We start from the raw sequence: 19,591 nt of genomic DNA, 5'->3' as shown, positions 1-19,591 counted from the left end.
AAATATCACTTTAGATCTTTCCACTGAGCTTCCAAAGTCTGGCTGCTATAGAATGTTTTCAGAAAGTCTGAAAGTTGTTTATCAGGGGGGATTAAGTCATCTGCATAGAATGAGCAAGCTGACAGAATTGCAGGGAATTTAATAATACAAAGCAAAAAGCAGGTCACTGGGTCTTTTCTTCTACACCACTGGCTACCATGAACTCCTAATGGGCCCAGGTAGTTTCTGTCAGAATGGTGACTGAAGCAGGACCAATGTCTTCTCGGAAGACAGGAATGTTACAGACCTTGCTGCTACTGACAGTCTTCCCACTTTGCTCTGGATTTTGAAATCCTCCCCCAGAGGAATGAAAATGTCAATACAGGATCCATATTAAACATAACATACAAAAAGATCCAGCACCGATCTCAGAGAAAGGTCTACATTAGCAATTCCCTCAGTAACTGAAGAGAACAGTAGATCTAACTGATGAGAAGACCTTTTGAATATAATTATTAAGGGCCTTAATCTCTCAGTCTTGAGCTTTATTACCTTATGATGGAAAGTGTTTCTTAGAATGCTGCACACCACCTTCCCACCCTTGTTTCCTACGAGGTTTGAAGTCTACGAACAGCACAGGTTCTAGTACCTGAGTGAACCACCAGGTGTTTCCGGAGGCTGGAATACTCAGCAAAGGAACGGCCACATCCCTGGGCTTCACAAAGGAAAGGCTTCTCTCCTAGAGACAGAAAGGGAGGCAAAGGCTCAGCCCTCTAAGAACCGACCAGCATGTGTTCTGCTTTCAATGACTCACTCATTCTGTTTCCTGAACTTATGCCATATAATTCCAACAAATTTCCAGCAAATGATGCCTCTCAGTGTTCTGAAATACAGACTGACCACCAGACAGCCTTCCGACTTTTTATTCACGTTTCTTTCTTGGTCTAAGACCATTTGCTATTTCAAGAACGCTGGAAAGAGAACTGTCCATTCCCCAACACAATGAAAGCTCAGGCCAACTGGAAGGAATCATGTCTAGAACAATTGTGGTTTAAGCTTGGCCTTTACTTTCTAAATGCCTTGGAAGCAAACTTCCTGTCATCTGAGCAAGGAGACAGAGCAGCACAAGGCAGGGAGGAGGTTCCCATTCCCACGGTGATCTGAGTTCAGTGACTAAGTTCTACAGAAACACATTTCTGACAATGGCTCCAAAAGCACCTGCAGGATCTCAGACTAAGGAGCAAGGAATCTTCCCGTTCTCCTTCCATTCTGACATTTATTCTACTTCTCATGTCGTGAGCTCTAACAAGAAAGCAAGCCCCTCAAGTTCAGGGGTTGTGTCTTAGCTCGTATCTAATGCTCTGTAACATCTCTATGACTCAACAAATGCAACCGTACAACGTTCAGAGAGACTGGAAAACAGGCTGACTTGTCTATCATCTCCTGGTGTCACTGCTATCTATGACAACCGTACATTTCTTCCTACAAGTTAGGCGTCTGGAGACAGAAATCAATGCTGTCCATTCCTCACACACAGATGAAGTTGAACAAATTTTACTGACTACTGACAATGAAGAGAATACACAAGACACTGAAATGAAGAAAATCTTCCTTCAGCGTCTAGGAACAACACTCTATCTTCACTTCTACTCCCAGACTCCTCTCCTAAGCATAAGCAAGCAGCAAGTAGGAGCAGGGCCAAGAGGGAATGCAGAGCTGTACACCACACCTGTGTGGATGCGACGGTGGTTCTTCAGGTTGCCAGCTGTGGTGAACTGTTTACCACACCCTGACTCATGGCACATAAAGGGTTTCTCCCCGTTGTGTGTCCTCATGTGCACCTTCAGCCTCTGCAGCACGTAAAAGCTTTTCCCACAGCCTTCTGCAGGGCAGATGAAGGGGCGCTCGTTCCTGTGAAGACATCATAAGCAACATGACCTGAAAACACTGGTCAGGTGGTAACAAGCATCTCTACTGCTTCTCAAGGCACACAATAAACTCCAAACCTGGATATACCAAAATAACCCGGCTTGATAAAATTATAAAAGCCCCACCTGACTCAACACTAACTCTCAGATTTAAGGTAACAGCCTAGGCACATATATTGTTGTTGTTATTTTTATTTTATTTATTTTCATGTATATGGGTGTTTTGCCTGCATTGGTATCTGTGCACACGTGCATACCACAACAACAAAAACCAAACAGGAGGCTTCGTGCTAGGCGGCATGCCTGTAAACACAACACTTGGGAGGCTGAGGTAGCAAGATCATTTAAGCTCAAAGAATTTGCAGCAACTTGGGCAGTATAAGATTCCATCTAAAACCAAACAAGAGCCAGAGATCCTGGTTTCTGAGCCAAGGTCTTGCTATAGCCCAGACTGGAGGCCGAGATTACAGGTGTGTATCTCTCCTCACACCTGACTAAGAAGACAGTCTCAGCCAGCACAACTGGAGCCCTGGCTTTCCTGAGTCTGTCCGTCAGGACAAGTTCCTCCATGACTTGCTCACCGATGGGTTTTCAGGTGGTACTTGAAGTGAGCTGGCCACACGAACGTCCGGTCACAGCCTTCAACTGTGCACTTAAGTCTCTTCTCCACTTGAGGAAGGGGCCCAGAAGCTTTGGGCTGCCCATCGCCAGAGCCAAGGTGGCCATTTTCTCCTGCAACAAGTGGCACACTTACAATTCAGGGAAGAGTCCTGCTGAGATACTTAGGTTCAAACAATGAAACTCCTACATTTCATTCCTAGTGATCACTAATCAGATATCTGCTTGTGTTTCCTATATACAGGCACGAGAGTACTCTATATCCCTATCCAGAGAATTACCCACGGATATCATGTTTTATTTAACAAGACCAAGTTTCTGACAAATGTAAAAATATCAAATACGGTTCCTTTTCATATTATTTCAAAAGCAGAATTAATACTCTTCTGTAGGAGCCAAGCATGGTGGTACACACCTGTAATCTCAGCTTTTAGGTGAAGTAGTAGGCTCAGGATTCAAGGTCATCCTTGACTGAGTAGTCTCAAAAAGAACCCTACTCTAAAAAAAAAACAAAAAACGCCACCATTTTGTAAAACACAAGTTGGTAGAGGAGTAACACCCAGAGTGGAGGCTACAAAGGTAACTTGAAGTTCTAGATAATAAAATCCTGCATTTTGGCGGCGGCAGTGGTGGTGCATGCCTTTAAACCTAGCACTCAGGAGGCAGAGCCAGGCAAACCTTTGTGAGTTCAAGGCTAGCCTAGTTTATAGAGTTTCAAAACAGCAAGGGCTACACAGAAAAACCCTATCTCAAAAAACCAAATAAATACATAACTAAATAAAATCCTGTATTTTCAGACAAAACCATTGCTATGGCTGAGTTTATAGAAGGTTTTTGTCACAGATGCCACTCTTAAGATTTCTGTCTTTTTTTTTTTTTTTTTTTTTTTTTTTTTGGCCTTTTCGAGACAGGGTTTCCCTGTGTAGCTTTGCACCTGTCCTGGAACTCACTCGGTAGCCCAGGCTGGCCTCGAACTCACAGAGATTCACCTGGCTCTGCCTCCCGAGTGCTGGGATTAAAGGTGGGTGCTACCACTGCCCAGCTTATAGTTGTATTTTTATTAACTATTTTAACTTCTTAAAGCTCTGGATATAAAAAGTTTATATAAAATTTGTATTTTTACATACTTAAGAATGATTACAATAAAAACATTCAAGATAACCTTAGAATCTGTACTATTTTCTCTTTTTTAGCAGACAGGGGCTATGTAGCCCATGTTGGCCTTAAAAATCTCCTGTGTCAGCCTCATGAATGCTGGGACTAAGGTTTTGTGCCATTATTCCCAGACCCTGGTTGTCCTCTAAAAGATACTCTGTACCTTACTTAAAAGTTGGAAATTCAAAACATGAGTTTAGTTGATTTGGTGGACAAAGCTAAGTTGCTTTATAAAACAGGGCAACTTATTTTTAGGCTTCCATTCTCATCAATAAAATAATCGGAATTAAACACGACTCAAAACACAGCTATTGCACTACCCAAACCTCCGTTCGGCAAACCAGAAAGGAAACGCCATAGACGGCTCACCGCTGCCGCTGGTCTTGGCGCTCTTTGCCAGCTGGGCACGAGTAGCAGCAATCAGACTGTCATGGGCCAGTTCCTGGACCCGGAGGAACCACGGGATGCTGCTGTCTGTGCTCTCCCCAGAGAGGAAGTCATTCCCTGAATCCTCTGTCTCATCCTGTACAAACACAAAGTGCTCAGCTGAAGAGCCCAGACCTGGAAGGAGGACAATAACACAGGGAGGTTAGCCAACATCCTTTTACTAGCCCTGGCCCAGAGACTGTGTGTCCTGAATCAAATCGTTCTCCACCTTTCCTTCTCACTTCAAGTTTCTGTTCTTATAAATAATTAAGATATCACTTTTCCATTCAGCCCACACGCTTATTGTTAACTCTGCCTCCTCTTGTTTCAGAGGCATAATCTTCTTTCCTGGCAACCAGGCCACCTCCCATCTGAAATATTCCAATCCCGTGCTCAGTCATTCTCTCTTGTATGCTTCAGTTAAATTCTCTCACTTGAGCAGGAAAGATGGTGCAGCAATTAAGAGCCCTGGTGGTCACTCTGTAGGCCAGGTTGGCCTTGAACTCAGAGATCTGCCTGTCTCTGCCTCCCAAGTGCTGGGATTAAAGGTGTGCGCCACCACCGCCCAACAAGTTTTTTGTTGGTTTGTTAAAGACAAGGTCTCACTATGTTGTCTAGGCTGGCCTCAAACTTGCCCTCCTGCTTGAGCTACAGGTATGTACTCAGCTTCAAAACAACTCTACCTTCTAACTTGTATTTCCATTCAGTCACATTCCATTCTTTCCCCACATCTATCTTCCAATAATTATTATGTTTGCAAAGGTCACCAGACAGATGTTGAATCTCACTAGTGCATCCTATAGAATCATTTAGTGCCTGTGGCTTCCCACTCACCATCCTCTCCCAGTTCTCCGTGTTGTTCTGCTGTCCTCTTAAATGTCCCCTCCTGGTCCTAGGCTTACCTTTTCTCTACATATGCTTTCAGCTTCTCTAGAATCAAAGAATCCTTTCACATTTTCTGAATGTGATGAGCAGCCCAACTGCCTACTTTATACCAAACCTCTCCAGAGCTCTGCATTCCTATTTTAAACTCTCTAAAGGTACTCCCTCCTCAATGTGCCTCCAATATCAAAACACTAACAGACTCATGTGGAACTAAGCATCCTCCCCCAAGCCTGTTCTGGCTCTCACTATGTTGGTCAAGGGCACCACATTAATTTTCGAAACAAGGCATGTTTCTGTTGCAGGGCATAATGGCACACTCTACCCTTGCACTCAGCAGTATGAGGCAGAGGGATCCCATATTCAGGACAGTCAGTTCTACATAGCGAAACCACCCATATCCAAGGCATTTACCATTTTGATACACAGCACCCAACACCCAACACGCCTTAAAGGAGCAGACAGCATTCTCCTGCTGCAGAGAAGAACAGGGATGATAAAAGCCAAAATATGCAGAGCAGACTGTTACTATACTTGGCAAAATTTATAACCAACCATCTCACAAACTTGAACAAGAGGAAATGCAGAGTCATCACAGAGTCTTTGTACTTCTTTTATCTATTCAACTAGTCACTAGACAACACCAACTCTCTAAAGAAATCAAATAATAAAGATTCTCTGCATCTTATCAGTATTAAATATTGGCCCGCCTCTAACTTTTTCCCCTAAAAACTGAGTAGAGTTCTGAAAGGACCAAAACGCACCTGCTCTTGTTAGGTTAAGAAGGATAAAGGAAGTGCTGTCACTTGGCTGTAGATCTTGTAACAGGCTGGGCGACTCTGGAGTGGACAGGAATTCTGGGGACTTCTGTACAGTCTGAGCCCTCGTCTCTTCTCCGTCTGGGCCCACGTTCACCTGAAGGCTCCTCAAAACAGCTGAAGAAGGGACCTCCTTGGAGGAATTGGTGTGATTTGGAGTATCATCTAGTGAAGGAAAACACCACAGCTTTATGCAGCATTTTTGTTGGTTTGTTAAAGACAAGGTCTCACTATGTTGTCTAGGCTGGCCTCAAACTTGCCCTCCTGCTTCAGCTACAGGTATGTACTCAGCTTCAAAACAACTCTACCTTCCACCTCCAGAGAGCTCACCTTCCCTCACCTCCAGAGAGCTCACCTTTCAATAAATAGCACCTAAGACACGAAACTTCTACAAGAGTATACCACACTCTCGTTTTTTTGCAAATACAAAACTGCTTTGAATAATCACAGAAGGAAAAACAGCCTGGAAAAACATTGAAATTTTGTAGAATCATCAGTATGTTTCATTTCAGCTTTGGGTTTACACTGAATACACATAAATCATTTACAAGACTTGCTCTAAAGAAGTTTGTTCTAAGCTGGACATAGTGGCGCACACCTTTAATCCCAGCACTTGGAGAGGCAGAGGCAGGCGGATCTCTGTGAGTTCGAGGCCAGCCTGGTCTACAAAGTGAGTTCCAGGACAGCCAGGGCTACACAGTCTCAAAAATCCAAAAAAGAAGTTTATTCTAAGAGGTGAGTTACATGAGACACTGCCTCAAAAAAATAAAAAATAAAATAATAATAATTTTTTTTAATTTTAAATGAAAATTAACATTTAAAGGAGAGAAGAGATAAGTATAATGGCTCTATACAAAAAGGAATTACATTACATGATGAAGTATACAATATTTCCAGAGGCTTTCATCATTCATCTTTATAAAAGTCAGGTAACATTTTTCTTTTAAACAGATGACAAGATCATAATCAAAATGGACAATACTACCATTTTCATTAGATACTGGCCTAATGAAGTTGCACAATAATGTAAATAGTCTTAATATCACATACCACACACTGAATAATTTAAAATGGCAATCCTATGCCATGTGTATTTTACCAAACACACCAAAAATATTTTAAAAATATAAAATTCATAACAGCACTGTTTATCATAGCCCAGTATCAGAAAACAGAGACATTAACTAAAAAGTTGTGGTATGTAAACATGGCAGGATACTATGACTGATACCAAACCAAGCTACAACCAGAATGAACCTCACAAAGACAGAGAGTAAAACAAGGTACAAACACCTCTATTAAAGAGATTATATCATTCCATTCATTTAAGGTCACAAACCGGCTAAAATTAAAAAAGTTTTGCTTAGAGATGTATACAAGAATGGTTAATTTTGGAAAACAAAAGAAATAATCACACGAGTGAAAACAGTGAGGCTGCATTAAAGAGCGGAAGTTTCTACATCAAGGAGAGTCTATGGAGACCTGGGAAGCTAATGATGTTGCTCTTGCTTGGGGAGGTCAGTATATGAATAGTTCCTTATATTTAGTCCTCAAGCTGTACATACGTGGCTTTACACTTTTCTGTATCCACCACATATCACAACTAGAAACACGAGGGACAGCATATGGCTGTGGGTAGAGCGCTTGCCACCAGACCCGACGACCTGAGTTCCATCCCTGGGATCAGTACGGAGGGAGAAGGAAAGCGGCCCCACAAGCTGTCTTCCGACCTCCACACATGCATCCTGGTACACGTACTTAACATTTGACTCGACTGGTTTCAGTTCCTTTGGAGATACACACTGTGGAACTGCTAACAAATCTGATTGTTTATGTTTAACTTTCTGAGGAATCGCCATACATTTCCCATATTTTCAACAATGCACAAGGTTGTCTCCACATTCTTACCAACATTCGTTCTCCTTCAGCTTTTTAAATATATAATCACTCTAACAGGGTAAGGACTTCTTCGTTTGTATTGTAATTCCCTTCATTACTGTTATTCAAAAAGTGAAATTGGGACAGAGAATTCAGGATTGGCAGGAACTTAACAAAGATTTATTAGCACCTAGAAATCCGTACAGGTTGAAAGAGAGATTTAGATAACATGACTCACAATGTTACTAGAAACACAGCAAATGATGTGAAAGAGCGAGGGTCACACGGGGAACCTTTAAAAGATTCATCTTAGTGTGTGTGTGCACACTCGTGTGTGGGTATGCCTGTAGCCACGATCAGAGCCCAGAAGAGAGTATCAAGCCATGTCTGTTGGCTCACGCCTTTAATCCTAGTATGGGGGAAGCAGAAACAGGTAGCTCTCTTGAGTTCGAGGCCAACCTGGTCTATACAGCAAAACTGTGTATCAGATCTTGCAGTTGGGAGTTACAGATTTTTTTTTGTTTTTTTTTTTTTTTGTTATTATTTTTCAAGACAGAGTTTCTCCGTGTAGTCCTGGAACTCACTCTGTAGATGTAGACCAGGCTGGCCTCGAACCCACAGAGATCTACCTGTCTCTGACTCCTGAGTGCTGGGATCAAAGGTGTGCGCCACCACCACCTGAGCAGATTTTTTTTTTATTTGTTACATTTATTTAAGGTATGTGCTTGCACGCTCACGCTATGCTGCATATGTGGAAATCGGAAGACAACTTTCAGGAGTCAGTTCTCTCTTTCCACCCTATGGGCTCCAGGGGTCAAACTAGGATCACCAGGCTCGGTGGCAAGTTCCTTTCTGCTCTGTGGGGGTTCAAACCCCAGCCCTCACCCTTGCACAGCAGGTGCTCTTAACCAGCAAACCACCTCTCCAGCCAAGAGAGGGAAACTTTAATGTCTACTGGCTGAATACAGCTGTTTTTCTTGAATCTTAAAAGATCTTAAAGTCTTCACAGACCATCATCAGAGGGAAGTAATCAGAATTTTTAACAAATAACTGTCATTGACAGGCTAACATTGACCTCCCCTGATTAGTATTAACATTCTAAACAGTCCTCAAATAGCTCAGATTTTAAAAAAAGAGAGAGAGAGAGAAAGAGAAAGAAAGAAAGAAAGAAAGAAAGGAAGGAAGGAAGGAAGGAAGGAAGGAAGGAAGGAAGGAAGGAAGGAAGGAAGGAAGAAAGAAAGAAAGAAAGAAAGAAAGAAAGAAAGAAAGAAAGAAAGAAAGAAAGAAAGAAAGAAAGAAAGAAAGAAAGAAGGAAAGAAAGAGTCTGTTAAACTATTGTATAGGGCCAGTGGTAGGACACAGCCTTTAATCCCAGCAGAGGCAGAAGCCCGCAGACCACTATGAGTTCCAGGCCAGTCAGGGCTACACAGCCAGACCATCTCAAAAACAAGACAAACAAACAAAATCCCCCAAGATACTAGACTTTATACCATGACCTCCATCCCTGCAGCCTGGCTCCTCACCCTTTCTCTGCCAATGTTAACCAAGTCCTTTCGGTCTGTCTCCCTGGCCTCTTAGGGGCCTTGACCACGCAGGTTTCCCTGGGTCTCAGGCCTCCGAGCCCTGCTGATACTCATCTACACTCTACCTCAGCATTTCTCCCCCTCTGCAGGCCTCTTGCCTGATACTGTGACTTCAAAAGGAGTCCCACGGTGCTACAGTGGCCTCTCTGTCTCACTTTCATACTTACTCCCAAGGTTTAAACTACTTAAGACACTTATGACTTCTGTGGTTGCTTTCTTCCATGACTCTTAGATTTTACTTTAAAATCAGATTATCCATTCTACTCTTGCCACAGAGTAGACTAAACTCTTAAGACTTCTTTGTCCTATCTGTAGTGAACGTATTTTACCTGGTAACATTAGCCGACTGCATTCTGAGGCCTCGGTCACTGGAAGGAGGGATAAGCAAGTGATGTCTTTAGCTTCTGATTCTACTAGCCCTTGTCCCAGGGGGATGGAGGTGTTCTGAACAAACTGTACCAGGAGCTGAGGAGGGAAAAGAAGCAACGCTGAGAAACAGAGGTTGCTAGGAATGAATGTCAACTTTTAAAGTCACCAAACAAGCGATGGCGTAATTCAGTCTTGTCCCTGGTCTCAGCGACAGACAAAGAAAAACTAGACCAACTACATTCATCAAGGGGTTGGTTCTACAGAATGGTTGATTTATATAATTAAGTTAATCTGTCATTTTCTACCAAGTGTATTTTAAAATGATGGGGTTTTTTTTTGTTTTTTTTTTTTTAATCAACTGCACTGTATTGACTACATTTTACAAAGCATTGTCCTGGGTATGGTTCATTAATCCTTATAGTAAATTCCTAGGTGAACATGTATTTTACAAATGAGAAATAAATCTGAGAACACTGACTTGTCTGAGATGACATAACCAGTTAAAAGTTCTAGTCTTCAAAATTAAGTAATGATTTCAAATTTGGTGACTTTCCTATTATGGAACACAGATTTACTAAAATTAAGGTGGGAAAATGAATGAAATTATAAAATGCTTAAATCTCCCAGTAATTTTCAGAAAGAAAATATTTTCAATTATATACAAGATTAACAGGCTGGAGAGATGGCTCAGTGGTTAAGAGCACTGACTGCTCTTCCAGAGGTCCTGAGTTCAATTCCCAGCAAGCACATGGTGGCTCACAACCATCTGTAATGAGATCTGGCATGCAGGCAAAACACTGTATACATAATTAATAAATCTTAAAAAAAAAAAAAAGATTTGTTTTGGCTGGGTGGTGGTGGCGCATGCCTTTAATCCCAGCACTCGGGAGGCAGAGGCAGGCGGATCTCTGCGAGTTCGAGGCCAGCCTGGTCTACAAAGTGAGTTCCAGGAAAGGCACAAGCTACACTGAGAAACCCTGTCTTGAAAAACCAAAAAAAAAAAATAAAAAATAAAAAAAAAAGATTAACAATTTGTGTAAATAAATATATACATATATACATATATACCACAAGTATATCATATAAATTCATTTTAGGGATATAAAATATTTTACCATATAAGCACCTTAGTATTTCATTAAATACTTAAATAGCAAATGGAAAAAATCCACAACAGATAGAAACAGAACAGTGCAATCTTGAGAAAACATTCAGTAACAGAAAAACTGTAAACTATGAGTTGCAGTAAAAATCGTTTGGCTCACAAAGTAAAAAATGTTTACTATGAAGTCACGAGCGTTGTCCTCCTGACCCACGGACTCAGAACGAACTCTGAAAACCACCAAGTGGGCTCACCTCTGGTTTGGACTCTAACTCATCTGATAACATTGATTCAGCTTCTGAAATCCTGCAGCTGTTCGGGGGGCAGGTTCAAATCTAATCCAGAGTCAATGACACCTTCCTGTTAAACTCATATCCCTTTAAGAAACATTATGCTTTTCCTGTAAGGTGCTGAACTAGGCTGGTAATCAATTTAACCTAAAATAGGGAAAAAAAGAGAAAGACACAGCATTAAGAGCAGTGGGAAAACGTAGCTAAATAAACACAGGCACACCTTTATATCTGAAAATCATAAGCAGACTAAGAATTCAGCCTATAACACTTGTTTTAAAATAGAACAAGCCCAGTAAGCATCAAAACCTATAAAAGTGTTATGCTTTGATAAACTATTTCTACTTCTTCTTTTTCTTTCCTTTCCTTTTTTTTTTTTTTGGTTTTTGGAGACAGGGTTTCTCTGTGTAGCTTTGGAGCCTGTCCTGGGACGCACTGTGTAGACCAGGCTGGCCTCGAACTCACAGAGATGCTCCTGCCTCTGCCTTCCAAGAACTGGCATCAAAGGCGTGTGCCACCACAGCCCGGCTCTACTTCTTTTTCATTTTTTATTTTTATTTCATGCATGTGTATCTCGCTGTGTCTCCAAGTGTCCACAGGTTTCAATAGAGGGATCAGATTCTCCTGGAGCTCCATGGAGTTCCAGGTGGTTGTAGGCAGCCTCATGTGGATGCTGGCAACCAAACTCTGGTTCTCTGCAGGAACAGTAAGTGTTCTTAACCACTGAGCCGTTTTCTTCAGTCCCTACAAAGTTGCTCCTTCTAATGAAGGTCTTTTTTTTTTTTTTTGTAAGACGAATCTTGCTATCTAGCCCTGACTGGCCTGAAATTCACATAGATCAAGTTGGCCTCCAATTGTCAACGAATTTCCCTACCTCTTCTTCCTGAGTGCTGGGATTACAGAAATCACCACACCTGGCTATAAAAAGGTCTTAAATACGGAAAAGCTATATTCCCAAAGATGTTCGTCAAAAATATAAGACAAAAAAGTGGAAGCAATACACAATTACCTTTTAGAAAACCCAACACACACACAACACAGACACAGACACACACACACACACACACACACACACACACACACACACACTATAGGACATGGCTCATTAAATATGCATTGTTACTTCAAAATACTGTTCTGGCTGGGGATGTAGTTTGGTGGTAGAGCATTTGCCTAGCATGTGCAAAGACCTGGGTTTGATTCACAACACCACACACACACAGATTGTGAAGCCCACACAACAAAGACAACTGATTGCAAATCTATTTTCCACTTTAACACTAATTACAACATGCATAAGAAAAAGTAAAAAGAAATTCACACTGATGTAACCAGTGTGACTTCACTTTTCTTTTCTTGGTTCTAAAAGGTAATTATGCTGTTCTGATAATATGTAAAACATAAGCCTAGCAGGGCAAGGTGATGTACATGTGGAACCTCAACACTCAGGAAGCCTGGGCGCTACAGCGAATTACAACCAGGCAGAGGGTGGGGGGGGTGTAGGGAGTGGACACGGGACAGTGATGCTTTCTCAGGTCTAGAGGTGTAACTCAACGGCAGAGCACACACACAGCATGTGACAGTCAGTGCTCTGAGCGCACTGGCCAGCACAACAGGGGTGAGGTGGGCTGTCAAGGACTTCCCAAAGGCAGTGCTCTTAGGGCGCAGAAGCAATCGATTCATTTTCACGCTCCCTCCCTCTCATCTTCTCTCCTTCCTTGGCCACCACTGGAGACTGAACCTAAGGTCTATCCATGCTAAGAACAGACCTTGCTAGTCCCCGAGCCAAAAGCTCATGCTTAACTCCCCTCCATCCCAGTACTTTGGCACATGAATTCACTTAATTTGGTTTAATTGCTGATACAATTAGGAGTACTGCTATCCATAAAGACAGCAAACAATGTACCTAGGATGGAAGTTTTCCATTAATATCATGGTAGACTGGAAAGTTAGACTAAGACAGACATTAAAAAATACTGGAGCCAGGCGGCAGTGGCGCATGCCTTTAATCCCAGCACTCGGGAGGCAGAGCCAGAAGGATCTCTGTGAGTTTGAGGCCAGCCTGGTCTACAGAGTGAGAGCCAGGACAGGCACCAAAACGACACAGAGAAACCTTGTCTCAAATACCTCACCCCCAAAAAAAGAAGAGAAAAGAAATAGTGGAAGCCAAGCGGTGGTGGTGCATGCCTTTAATTCCTGTACTCAGGAGGCAGAGGCAGAAGCAGATACATCTCTGCCTGGTCTACAGAGCGGATTTCCGGAACTACACAGAGAAACCCTGTGTTGAAAAAAAAAAAAGAAGGGCTGGAGAGATGGCACAGTGGTTAAGAGCACTGGCTATTATTCCAGAGGGCCCAGGTTCAATTCCCAGCACCCACATGGCAGCTCACAGCTGTCGCAACTCCAGTTCCAGGAGCCCTGACACCCTTACACCAATGCACATAAAATATTTAAAATTAAATAAATTAAAAAGAAAAACAAAAAGGAGAAAAGAAATACTTGGAATTAGAGCCTGTAAGATGGGTCAATCTGTGAAGGTGGCCACCATGCCTGACAACCTTAATTCAATCCCCAGGACCATGTGACAGACAGAGAGCCAACTCTCACAAGTTCTCCTCCGACCCCCACACGAGTGCACACACAAATAAATACACCCAATTTTTAGAAGAAATACTGAAATTAAAGTTTTGTGTGTTGATGCAAATAGCAGCCTTCAATCCAGTCTACAAAATATATATGAAATGTTTCTTTTACATATTACATAAAAAAGGATCATAAATGCCCAACTTTTCTTTCTACATACATTTTTCTTCCTCGAGCACTACAATAGCTTAATATAGTTTATCCACTCATCCTCATGAGAGGAAGAAACCAAGGTTCAATAAGGTTCAATAAATCACTTGATGAAGTTATTAAGCTGCATAAGCAAGTTGGCACAAACGGAATGATTACATCTAAATTTGATCTTAAATTTCAAGGGCTTAGCAATTCCTCTCCCTCAATTCCAGCTCACATAACAAGCCAAGAAATTACCAAATGTTTGTTCAGGTTATTATTAAAGTGCATCCAACTTTGGGATTCTTGAATTCCAGAGTCACTAAGAAATAAGACAATTCACAGATCCTCAGGTATCACCTACCACATCTTTTTATTTTAGTGCTTTCATTTTAATAATCTTTGAAAACAAGTAAAACTATTCTGGGACGTCTGTAATATGTACATTGTAACTGAATTCAGCCATACAATCCTGGTGCCAAAATTTGTGGCTTGTATGGGTACTTAATGAACAAATAAAGCAGAATGCACTAGAAGAGGTTGAACTCTCAGGAGCCTGTTCAAGAACCAGGTGTGGTGGCACGCACCTGTAATCTCAGCCATGGGGAGACTGAAGCATCAGACTAGGGAGTTTCCGGCTTACAGCAAGATCCTATCTCAGCATGAAGAGAAAACAAACTGTGCTAGAGCACAGTGGTTTATCAAGTGTTCTATGTGGACGTCATCTGTCACAGAACTTGCTAAGCACACTAACAAGCCAGCAGTCGTACCATGGCAAGTGCATAAGCTAGGTTCGCTGCTAGTTCCGATTCCATTACCTGGTTAACCGCTTTCAAAAGCTCCAATGTAAATTTTTTTCTTGCAATGCAAATCTTTCCAAAAAAATAAATTTTGGGCCAGACATGGTGGCACACACTTTAATACCAGCACTCTGGGAAGCAGAGATAAGCATATCTCTAGGAGTTGGAGGCCTCTACGAGAGCAACAAGTGCTCTTAACTGCTGAGCCTCTTTTCCAGATCCCACTCTCACACATTTTGAAAAGTACAATTAGATTGTCTTTAGTATATTCACAGTCATGCAATTACATACACAACCAGTTTTGTCTGTGCTTGTTTTTTGGGGGGCAGGGAGGGCTGAGACAGGCTCTTGCACAGCCCAGGCTGTCCTGGAACTCTATGTTTCTGAGGCTGGCCTTGAACTTCTGGTCCCTCCTGCTTACACCTTCCAGTACTGAGACTGAAGGTGTGTACCACCAAGCCTGGCTAATTTTACATTTTCCCAAAAGAAACCCTGAAGTCACTACCCACTTCTAAAGTAGTCATTACCAGGAGTTTGAAGGACTTCATACACGTTTCCCTGTGAGCACATAAAAAACAATGGATAAACATTCAGACAGAGGATACCCAACATGACAAATGATACCCAATTCCCTGCCCCTTTACTCTTTTCTTTTGAATTCCAAACCTTCACATGACTTACTTGCTGAGTAATTCCACATATATATCCATCAGCATTTCAAACCACATCCAAACCCAGATTATCATCTCCCCTGCCAAACCTGTTCTTCTTGAATTATCCCTTTTATTTATTGCCCAATCTTCTTTCCCACTCAGCTGCAAATTCTCTCTAGCAGTATCTCTCATTCTCCGTGTTTAAATAATCCCAGGCATTAATGACTTCCCCAAGTCACTTACTCCTACTGTGATGGTGTTTAGATTTCTCAGTATCTTTCAATTACACTCCCCGCCCCCCAACTACACTATTAACAAAAGCTTCTAACTGGTCACCTTGCCTTTAAACGTCACTCTTTCCTCACTCAGGAGATAGAGGCAGGTGGAACTCTGTGCGTTTGAGGCCAGCCTGATCTACAGAGCAAGTTCCAGGAGAGTCAGAGCTACACAGAGAAACCATGTCTCAAAAGTCCAAAAATAAAAAAATTACCCTTTCCAATCTATCCTTTACCCAAACGCTCATTATTTTTCCAAAACACAAGAATGTTTGTCACCCTTCAAATTCAAAGCTTAGTATCTCAGAATAATGTTCAAATACATGAGGGTAAACCTCTTCACTGATATACCCCCCTCAAAGAAACTACAAATTGCAGAATGTACCCCAAATTTGACACCTACAAGGTCAAAGCTTAAATTAAAGCCTACATCTTCTGATAATACACTACGATAACACAAAGTGTAATTTCTCAATGCCAAACACCAAGAATTGTCCATCTTCCCAATATTTTTCCTTTCCTTTGCATATGTCACACTGGCCCCTGTGCCAACGTCTGATGTAAAAGTATGAACTCTGCATCCCATCTCAATAATATTTAACTCCCAAATGGTACCTAAGTACATTTCTGAGCCTCATGCGCAAGTGGGATAAAGTTTAATCAACGAATTGGATCCTCTTCTGAGAAACTTCGGAGGACGAGTTCAATGGGCAAAACCCACCCCGACTACGAACACTCGCTGCCCCCACACGGGCCTCAAGTAGCAGGCAGAGGGGACACCAGAGGTCCAGCCTTGGTCATCAGGCGTCCCTTTCCAGACCAAGGAAGTGAGTGGACGCTGGCTCTGGCCGGAGGGCCGGCAGGGCACCGCTGGCAACCCTTGCCGCCAGCACAAAGGTCTCAGCGGCAGGCCCGAAGGTCCACGGGCAGGCCCGGCTGCGGGTGCAGTCCGGAGCCTCCGCCCCGGGGACGCGCTAACTCCGCTTCACTGGGGGCAACCCGGCTCCCAAGCACCTTCCTGCAAAAACAGCCTAGGAACCAAAACAGTGCCCCCCCAATCCCGAGGGGGGGGGGCCGGAGCCGCGGGGCTCCAGACCGGTCGCTCCCAGCCCGCCAGACGCCGGGGGGAAGCCCAAGTGGGGGCGGCTTCCTTGTGCCCTTCGGGGGCAAACTCGCCTCTGGAGCCCCAAACCCCGCTGTGGGTTCCTTCCTCTCCGGGACCACCTAGCCGAGCGGGTGTGGCCAGCCCCAGCCCGGAGCTCACCTTCCAGTCCAGGGCAGCTGGCCGTCCGTCAGTCAGTCCCGAATTCCGTCCACACACGGCGTCTTCCGGCTCCCGCCGGAAGCAGCTCCAGAGCGGGACAGGAAGTTTGGCCACCCCCCCACGAGCATACCCCCTCGCTTTCTTCTGCGCCCCGCGGGGGTTCCTCAGGCCGAGGGGCTGACCCTCCCGCCGCTGCCCGGGCCGATCTCCACCTCCCCTCACACCCGCGCTGGTCTCCGGCCGGCGGGCGAGCGGCGGCACCCCGCCCCCGCCCCCCTGCCCTCCGGGACGCTCGGGGCCGCCAAGTCTGAAACCAGGTCAGGGCAGTCTAGCCGTGACGTCACCGCCTTCCCGCCGAGGGGGATGTGTGTGGCCGCGGCAGTGAACCGGTGGGCAGCTTTCTCCGGAGCCGAGTTCTGATACAGGGACGAGAAACACCAAAAGTCTCCATGAAGAGGACCTGAAATCTTCACGGCCCCAGGAGGGACCTGCACAATCCAGCCCCGCACTGCCCACTGGACTGGGTATGAATGTAGACACGTACAGCTTTGGGGGCATTTAAGAACTCCCAGAGATCTTGGGTGTCCTGACTGAGGGCTCTACCCGAGTTCCGAGGTGAATAACAGTACTAGATGGAACTTTTGAGTTTGACTGACTGCGTGAAATGTCAAGTCCTGGGGTGGTGGCACAGTCCTGTAATCCCAGCACCCTGGCACAGCTAGGACAGCGAGGGCTGCATAGTGAGACTCTGTCAAAAACCCAACAACAAACCCTCAGGACGTAAGGGATTAAAGACAGTGCCCGTGGGAATTAATGTTCTCTTAAGGCGTTAGTTTTCATGTTTAGAGATCAACCAGGAGCCTAAACGAGCTAGGGAGTAGCAGTTTGGGTACAAAACATGATGGGCGTTCCGGGTGAAATGAATTCATCGGGACACAGTTTCTCGCTGGGCACGGAGGAGCAAGGCTGTAATCCTGTTTGAGGACTGCATGACTAGGACAACCGGGCTGCGTAGTATCTGAAGAAAACCTCGGGGTGGCAAGGAGATGTTTACTAGGAGTTAAAAGTCCTCAAGTCTAAGAATTAAAAAGAACCTCCCCCCCCCAAAGAAAAACTAGTCCAGGGCAAGTATGTAGAACAAGGTTAGACGGATGCAAAACTGGATTGAGTGATTACTAATACAACTTGAATATGTTTATTGCAAGTGTCACCTATAAAGTACATTGGCTGTGTAAAAAAGTGGCCATAAATCACACTCAGAAAACACCTTCGGTTTTACTTTTCCAAAGGTTGAGTTACAATTAATATGACAAATGAGATACATCAATATATCTGGAATACTCATGTCTACAACCATTGGTTAATTTACTTAGTCCTGTCATTTCCTGAAGCTTTTTTTACTGGGGCTTCTTGGGAATGGGGGTTGCTATTGGGGATTAACCCCAAGGTCCCTAGAATACTGAGCAGTGTTCTGCCCTGATCACTCACCCAACCCACTTTAATCAATGAAATTCCAAGTGATGTTTATATCTATTTGCCCTCCAAAGTGTCCCAAAGTACAGGCCTTTAACACTAGCACTCTGGAGGTAGGCAGGCAGATGGAGATATTTAAGTTCCAGGCCAGCCTGGATTACATAGCAAGCTACATAACTGACTGTCACAAAAAAAATTTCCTACAGTAAACACAAGCTTTTTTAGACATTCTACATAGTAATTTGGCAGAACACAAACAGATCATCTTCTGGGTGCAAATCTGGTCTCTTGAGCTTCCCATCAACTCTACTGACTTCATTATCTTCTCACACTGCTCCCAACCCAGCTCTTCTGCTCTTCTTCCCCATAACCGGTCCACAATCTGATCCTCCCAATGCTGCCCCCACCCTATGTATTTATACTGTCCCAAGCTTCGCTTTTGGCAGGCTGGAGAGATGGCTCTGCAGTTAAGAGCACCTGCTGCTCTACCAAAGGACCTGCATTCAAGAACACAGCACCCACATGGTGGCTCAAAATTCTCCAGTTCCAAGGGATCCAATGCCCTCTTCTGGCCTCTGCAGGCACCAGGCATGCATGTGGTGCACAGACAGACACATTGGTACATAAAGATTTTTAAAGTCTCTCTTCCATATAAAATATAGAAAGCTCACCTCAATTCTAATACTCTCACTTTAAGAATAATGTTAAAAATTTCCCCAGTTCAAAAAATGTTAACTGCTTCTGAATTTAGAATTACTAGAATGTTTACTCAGTTTTAAAAATAATTTAAAGGTGTATACAGATGATCCATTAATAATCCTATTAACTATCCAGGGGTTTTAAAATATTTGATACAAATATATATAACATTAGTTTTAACAAACGAAATTAGCCAAGTATAGTGAGTAACACATGCCTGGAATCCCAGAGATATTGGCAGTGAGGAACCTGAGGAGTCAGTCCAGTCCAGCCTGAACTACACTAACAGGCCCATGTCCAAAATAATTACTATTACTAGTTTATTATCATAAGAAAAATAAATCAGGCATGCCTGTGATCCCAGCACTCAAGAGGCAGGGCCAGAAGAATCACAAGTTTGAAGCCATTGTGGACTTCATATTGAGATCCTGTCTCAAAAATAAAATAAAAAAGGGGAAAACAGATGAAACTAACTTCAATCTATTGTAGCAATGGTTCTCAACCCTCCTAATGCTGCACCCTTTAATACAGTTCCTTATGTTGTGACCCCAACCATAAAATTATTCCACTGCTACTTCATAACTCTAGTTTTGCTACTGTTATGAATTGTAATGTAAATATCTG

At 43.4% G+C, this 19,591-nt stretch overlaps 1 protein-coding gene across 7 annotated transcripts in view; it reads right to left on the bottom strand.

Annotated features, from left to right (window-relative positions):
* Znf410 (zinc finger protein 410) overlaps positions 1–17,503 on the bottom strand; it is a 29,887-nt gene extending 12,384 nt beyond the window's left edge. For 2 of the 7 annotated variants that reach the window (XM_037210709.1, XM_028876891.2), the window contains exons 1-8: positions 16,796–17,499; positions 10,993–11,175; positions 9,597–9,732; positions 5,753–5,971; positions 4,050–4,241; positions 2,489–2,639; positions 1,709–1,890; positions 629–718 (exon numbers count right to left, since the gene is read on the bottom strand). In XM_037210709.1, the coding sequence (XP_037066604.1) occupies positions 629–718; positions 1,709–1,890; positions 2,489–2,639; positions 4,050–4,241; positions 5,753–5,971; positions 9,597–9,732; positions 10,993–11,025 (1,003 nt within the window). In that variant the 5' untranslated portion in view covers positions 11,026–11,175; positions 16,796–17,499. Of the gene's footprint in view, positions 1–628; positions 719–1,708; positions 1,891–2,488; positions 2,640–4,049; positions 4,242–5,752; positions 5,972–9,596; positions 9,733–10,992; positions 11,176–15,130; positions 15,162–16,795 lie in introns of all 7 variants that reach the window. The other 5 variants (XM_037210708.1, XR_003735331.2, XM_037210711.1 and 2 more) reach the window with 5 other exon arrangements.
* Positions 17,504–19,591: the final 2,088 nt, after the last annotated feature.

This window comes from Peromyscus leucopus, chromosome 14, assembly GCF_004664715.2.
Source record: "Peromyscus leucopus breed LL Stock chromosome 14, UCI_PerLeu_2.1, whole genome shotgun sequence".
Lineage (NCBI taxonomy): Eukaryota > Metazoa > Chordata > Mammalia > Rodentia > Cricetidae > Peromyscus > Peromyscus leucopus.
Note: the sequence above shows the minus strand (reverse complement) of the source record. Positions and strands in the feature narration are given on the sequence as shown.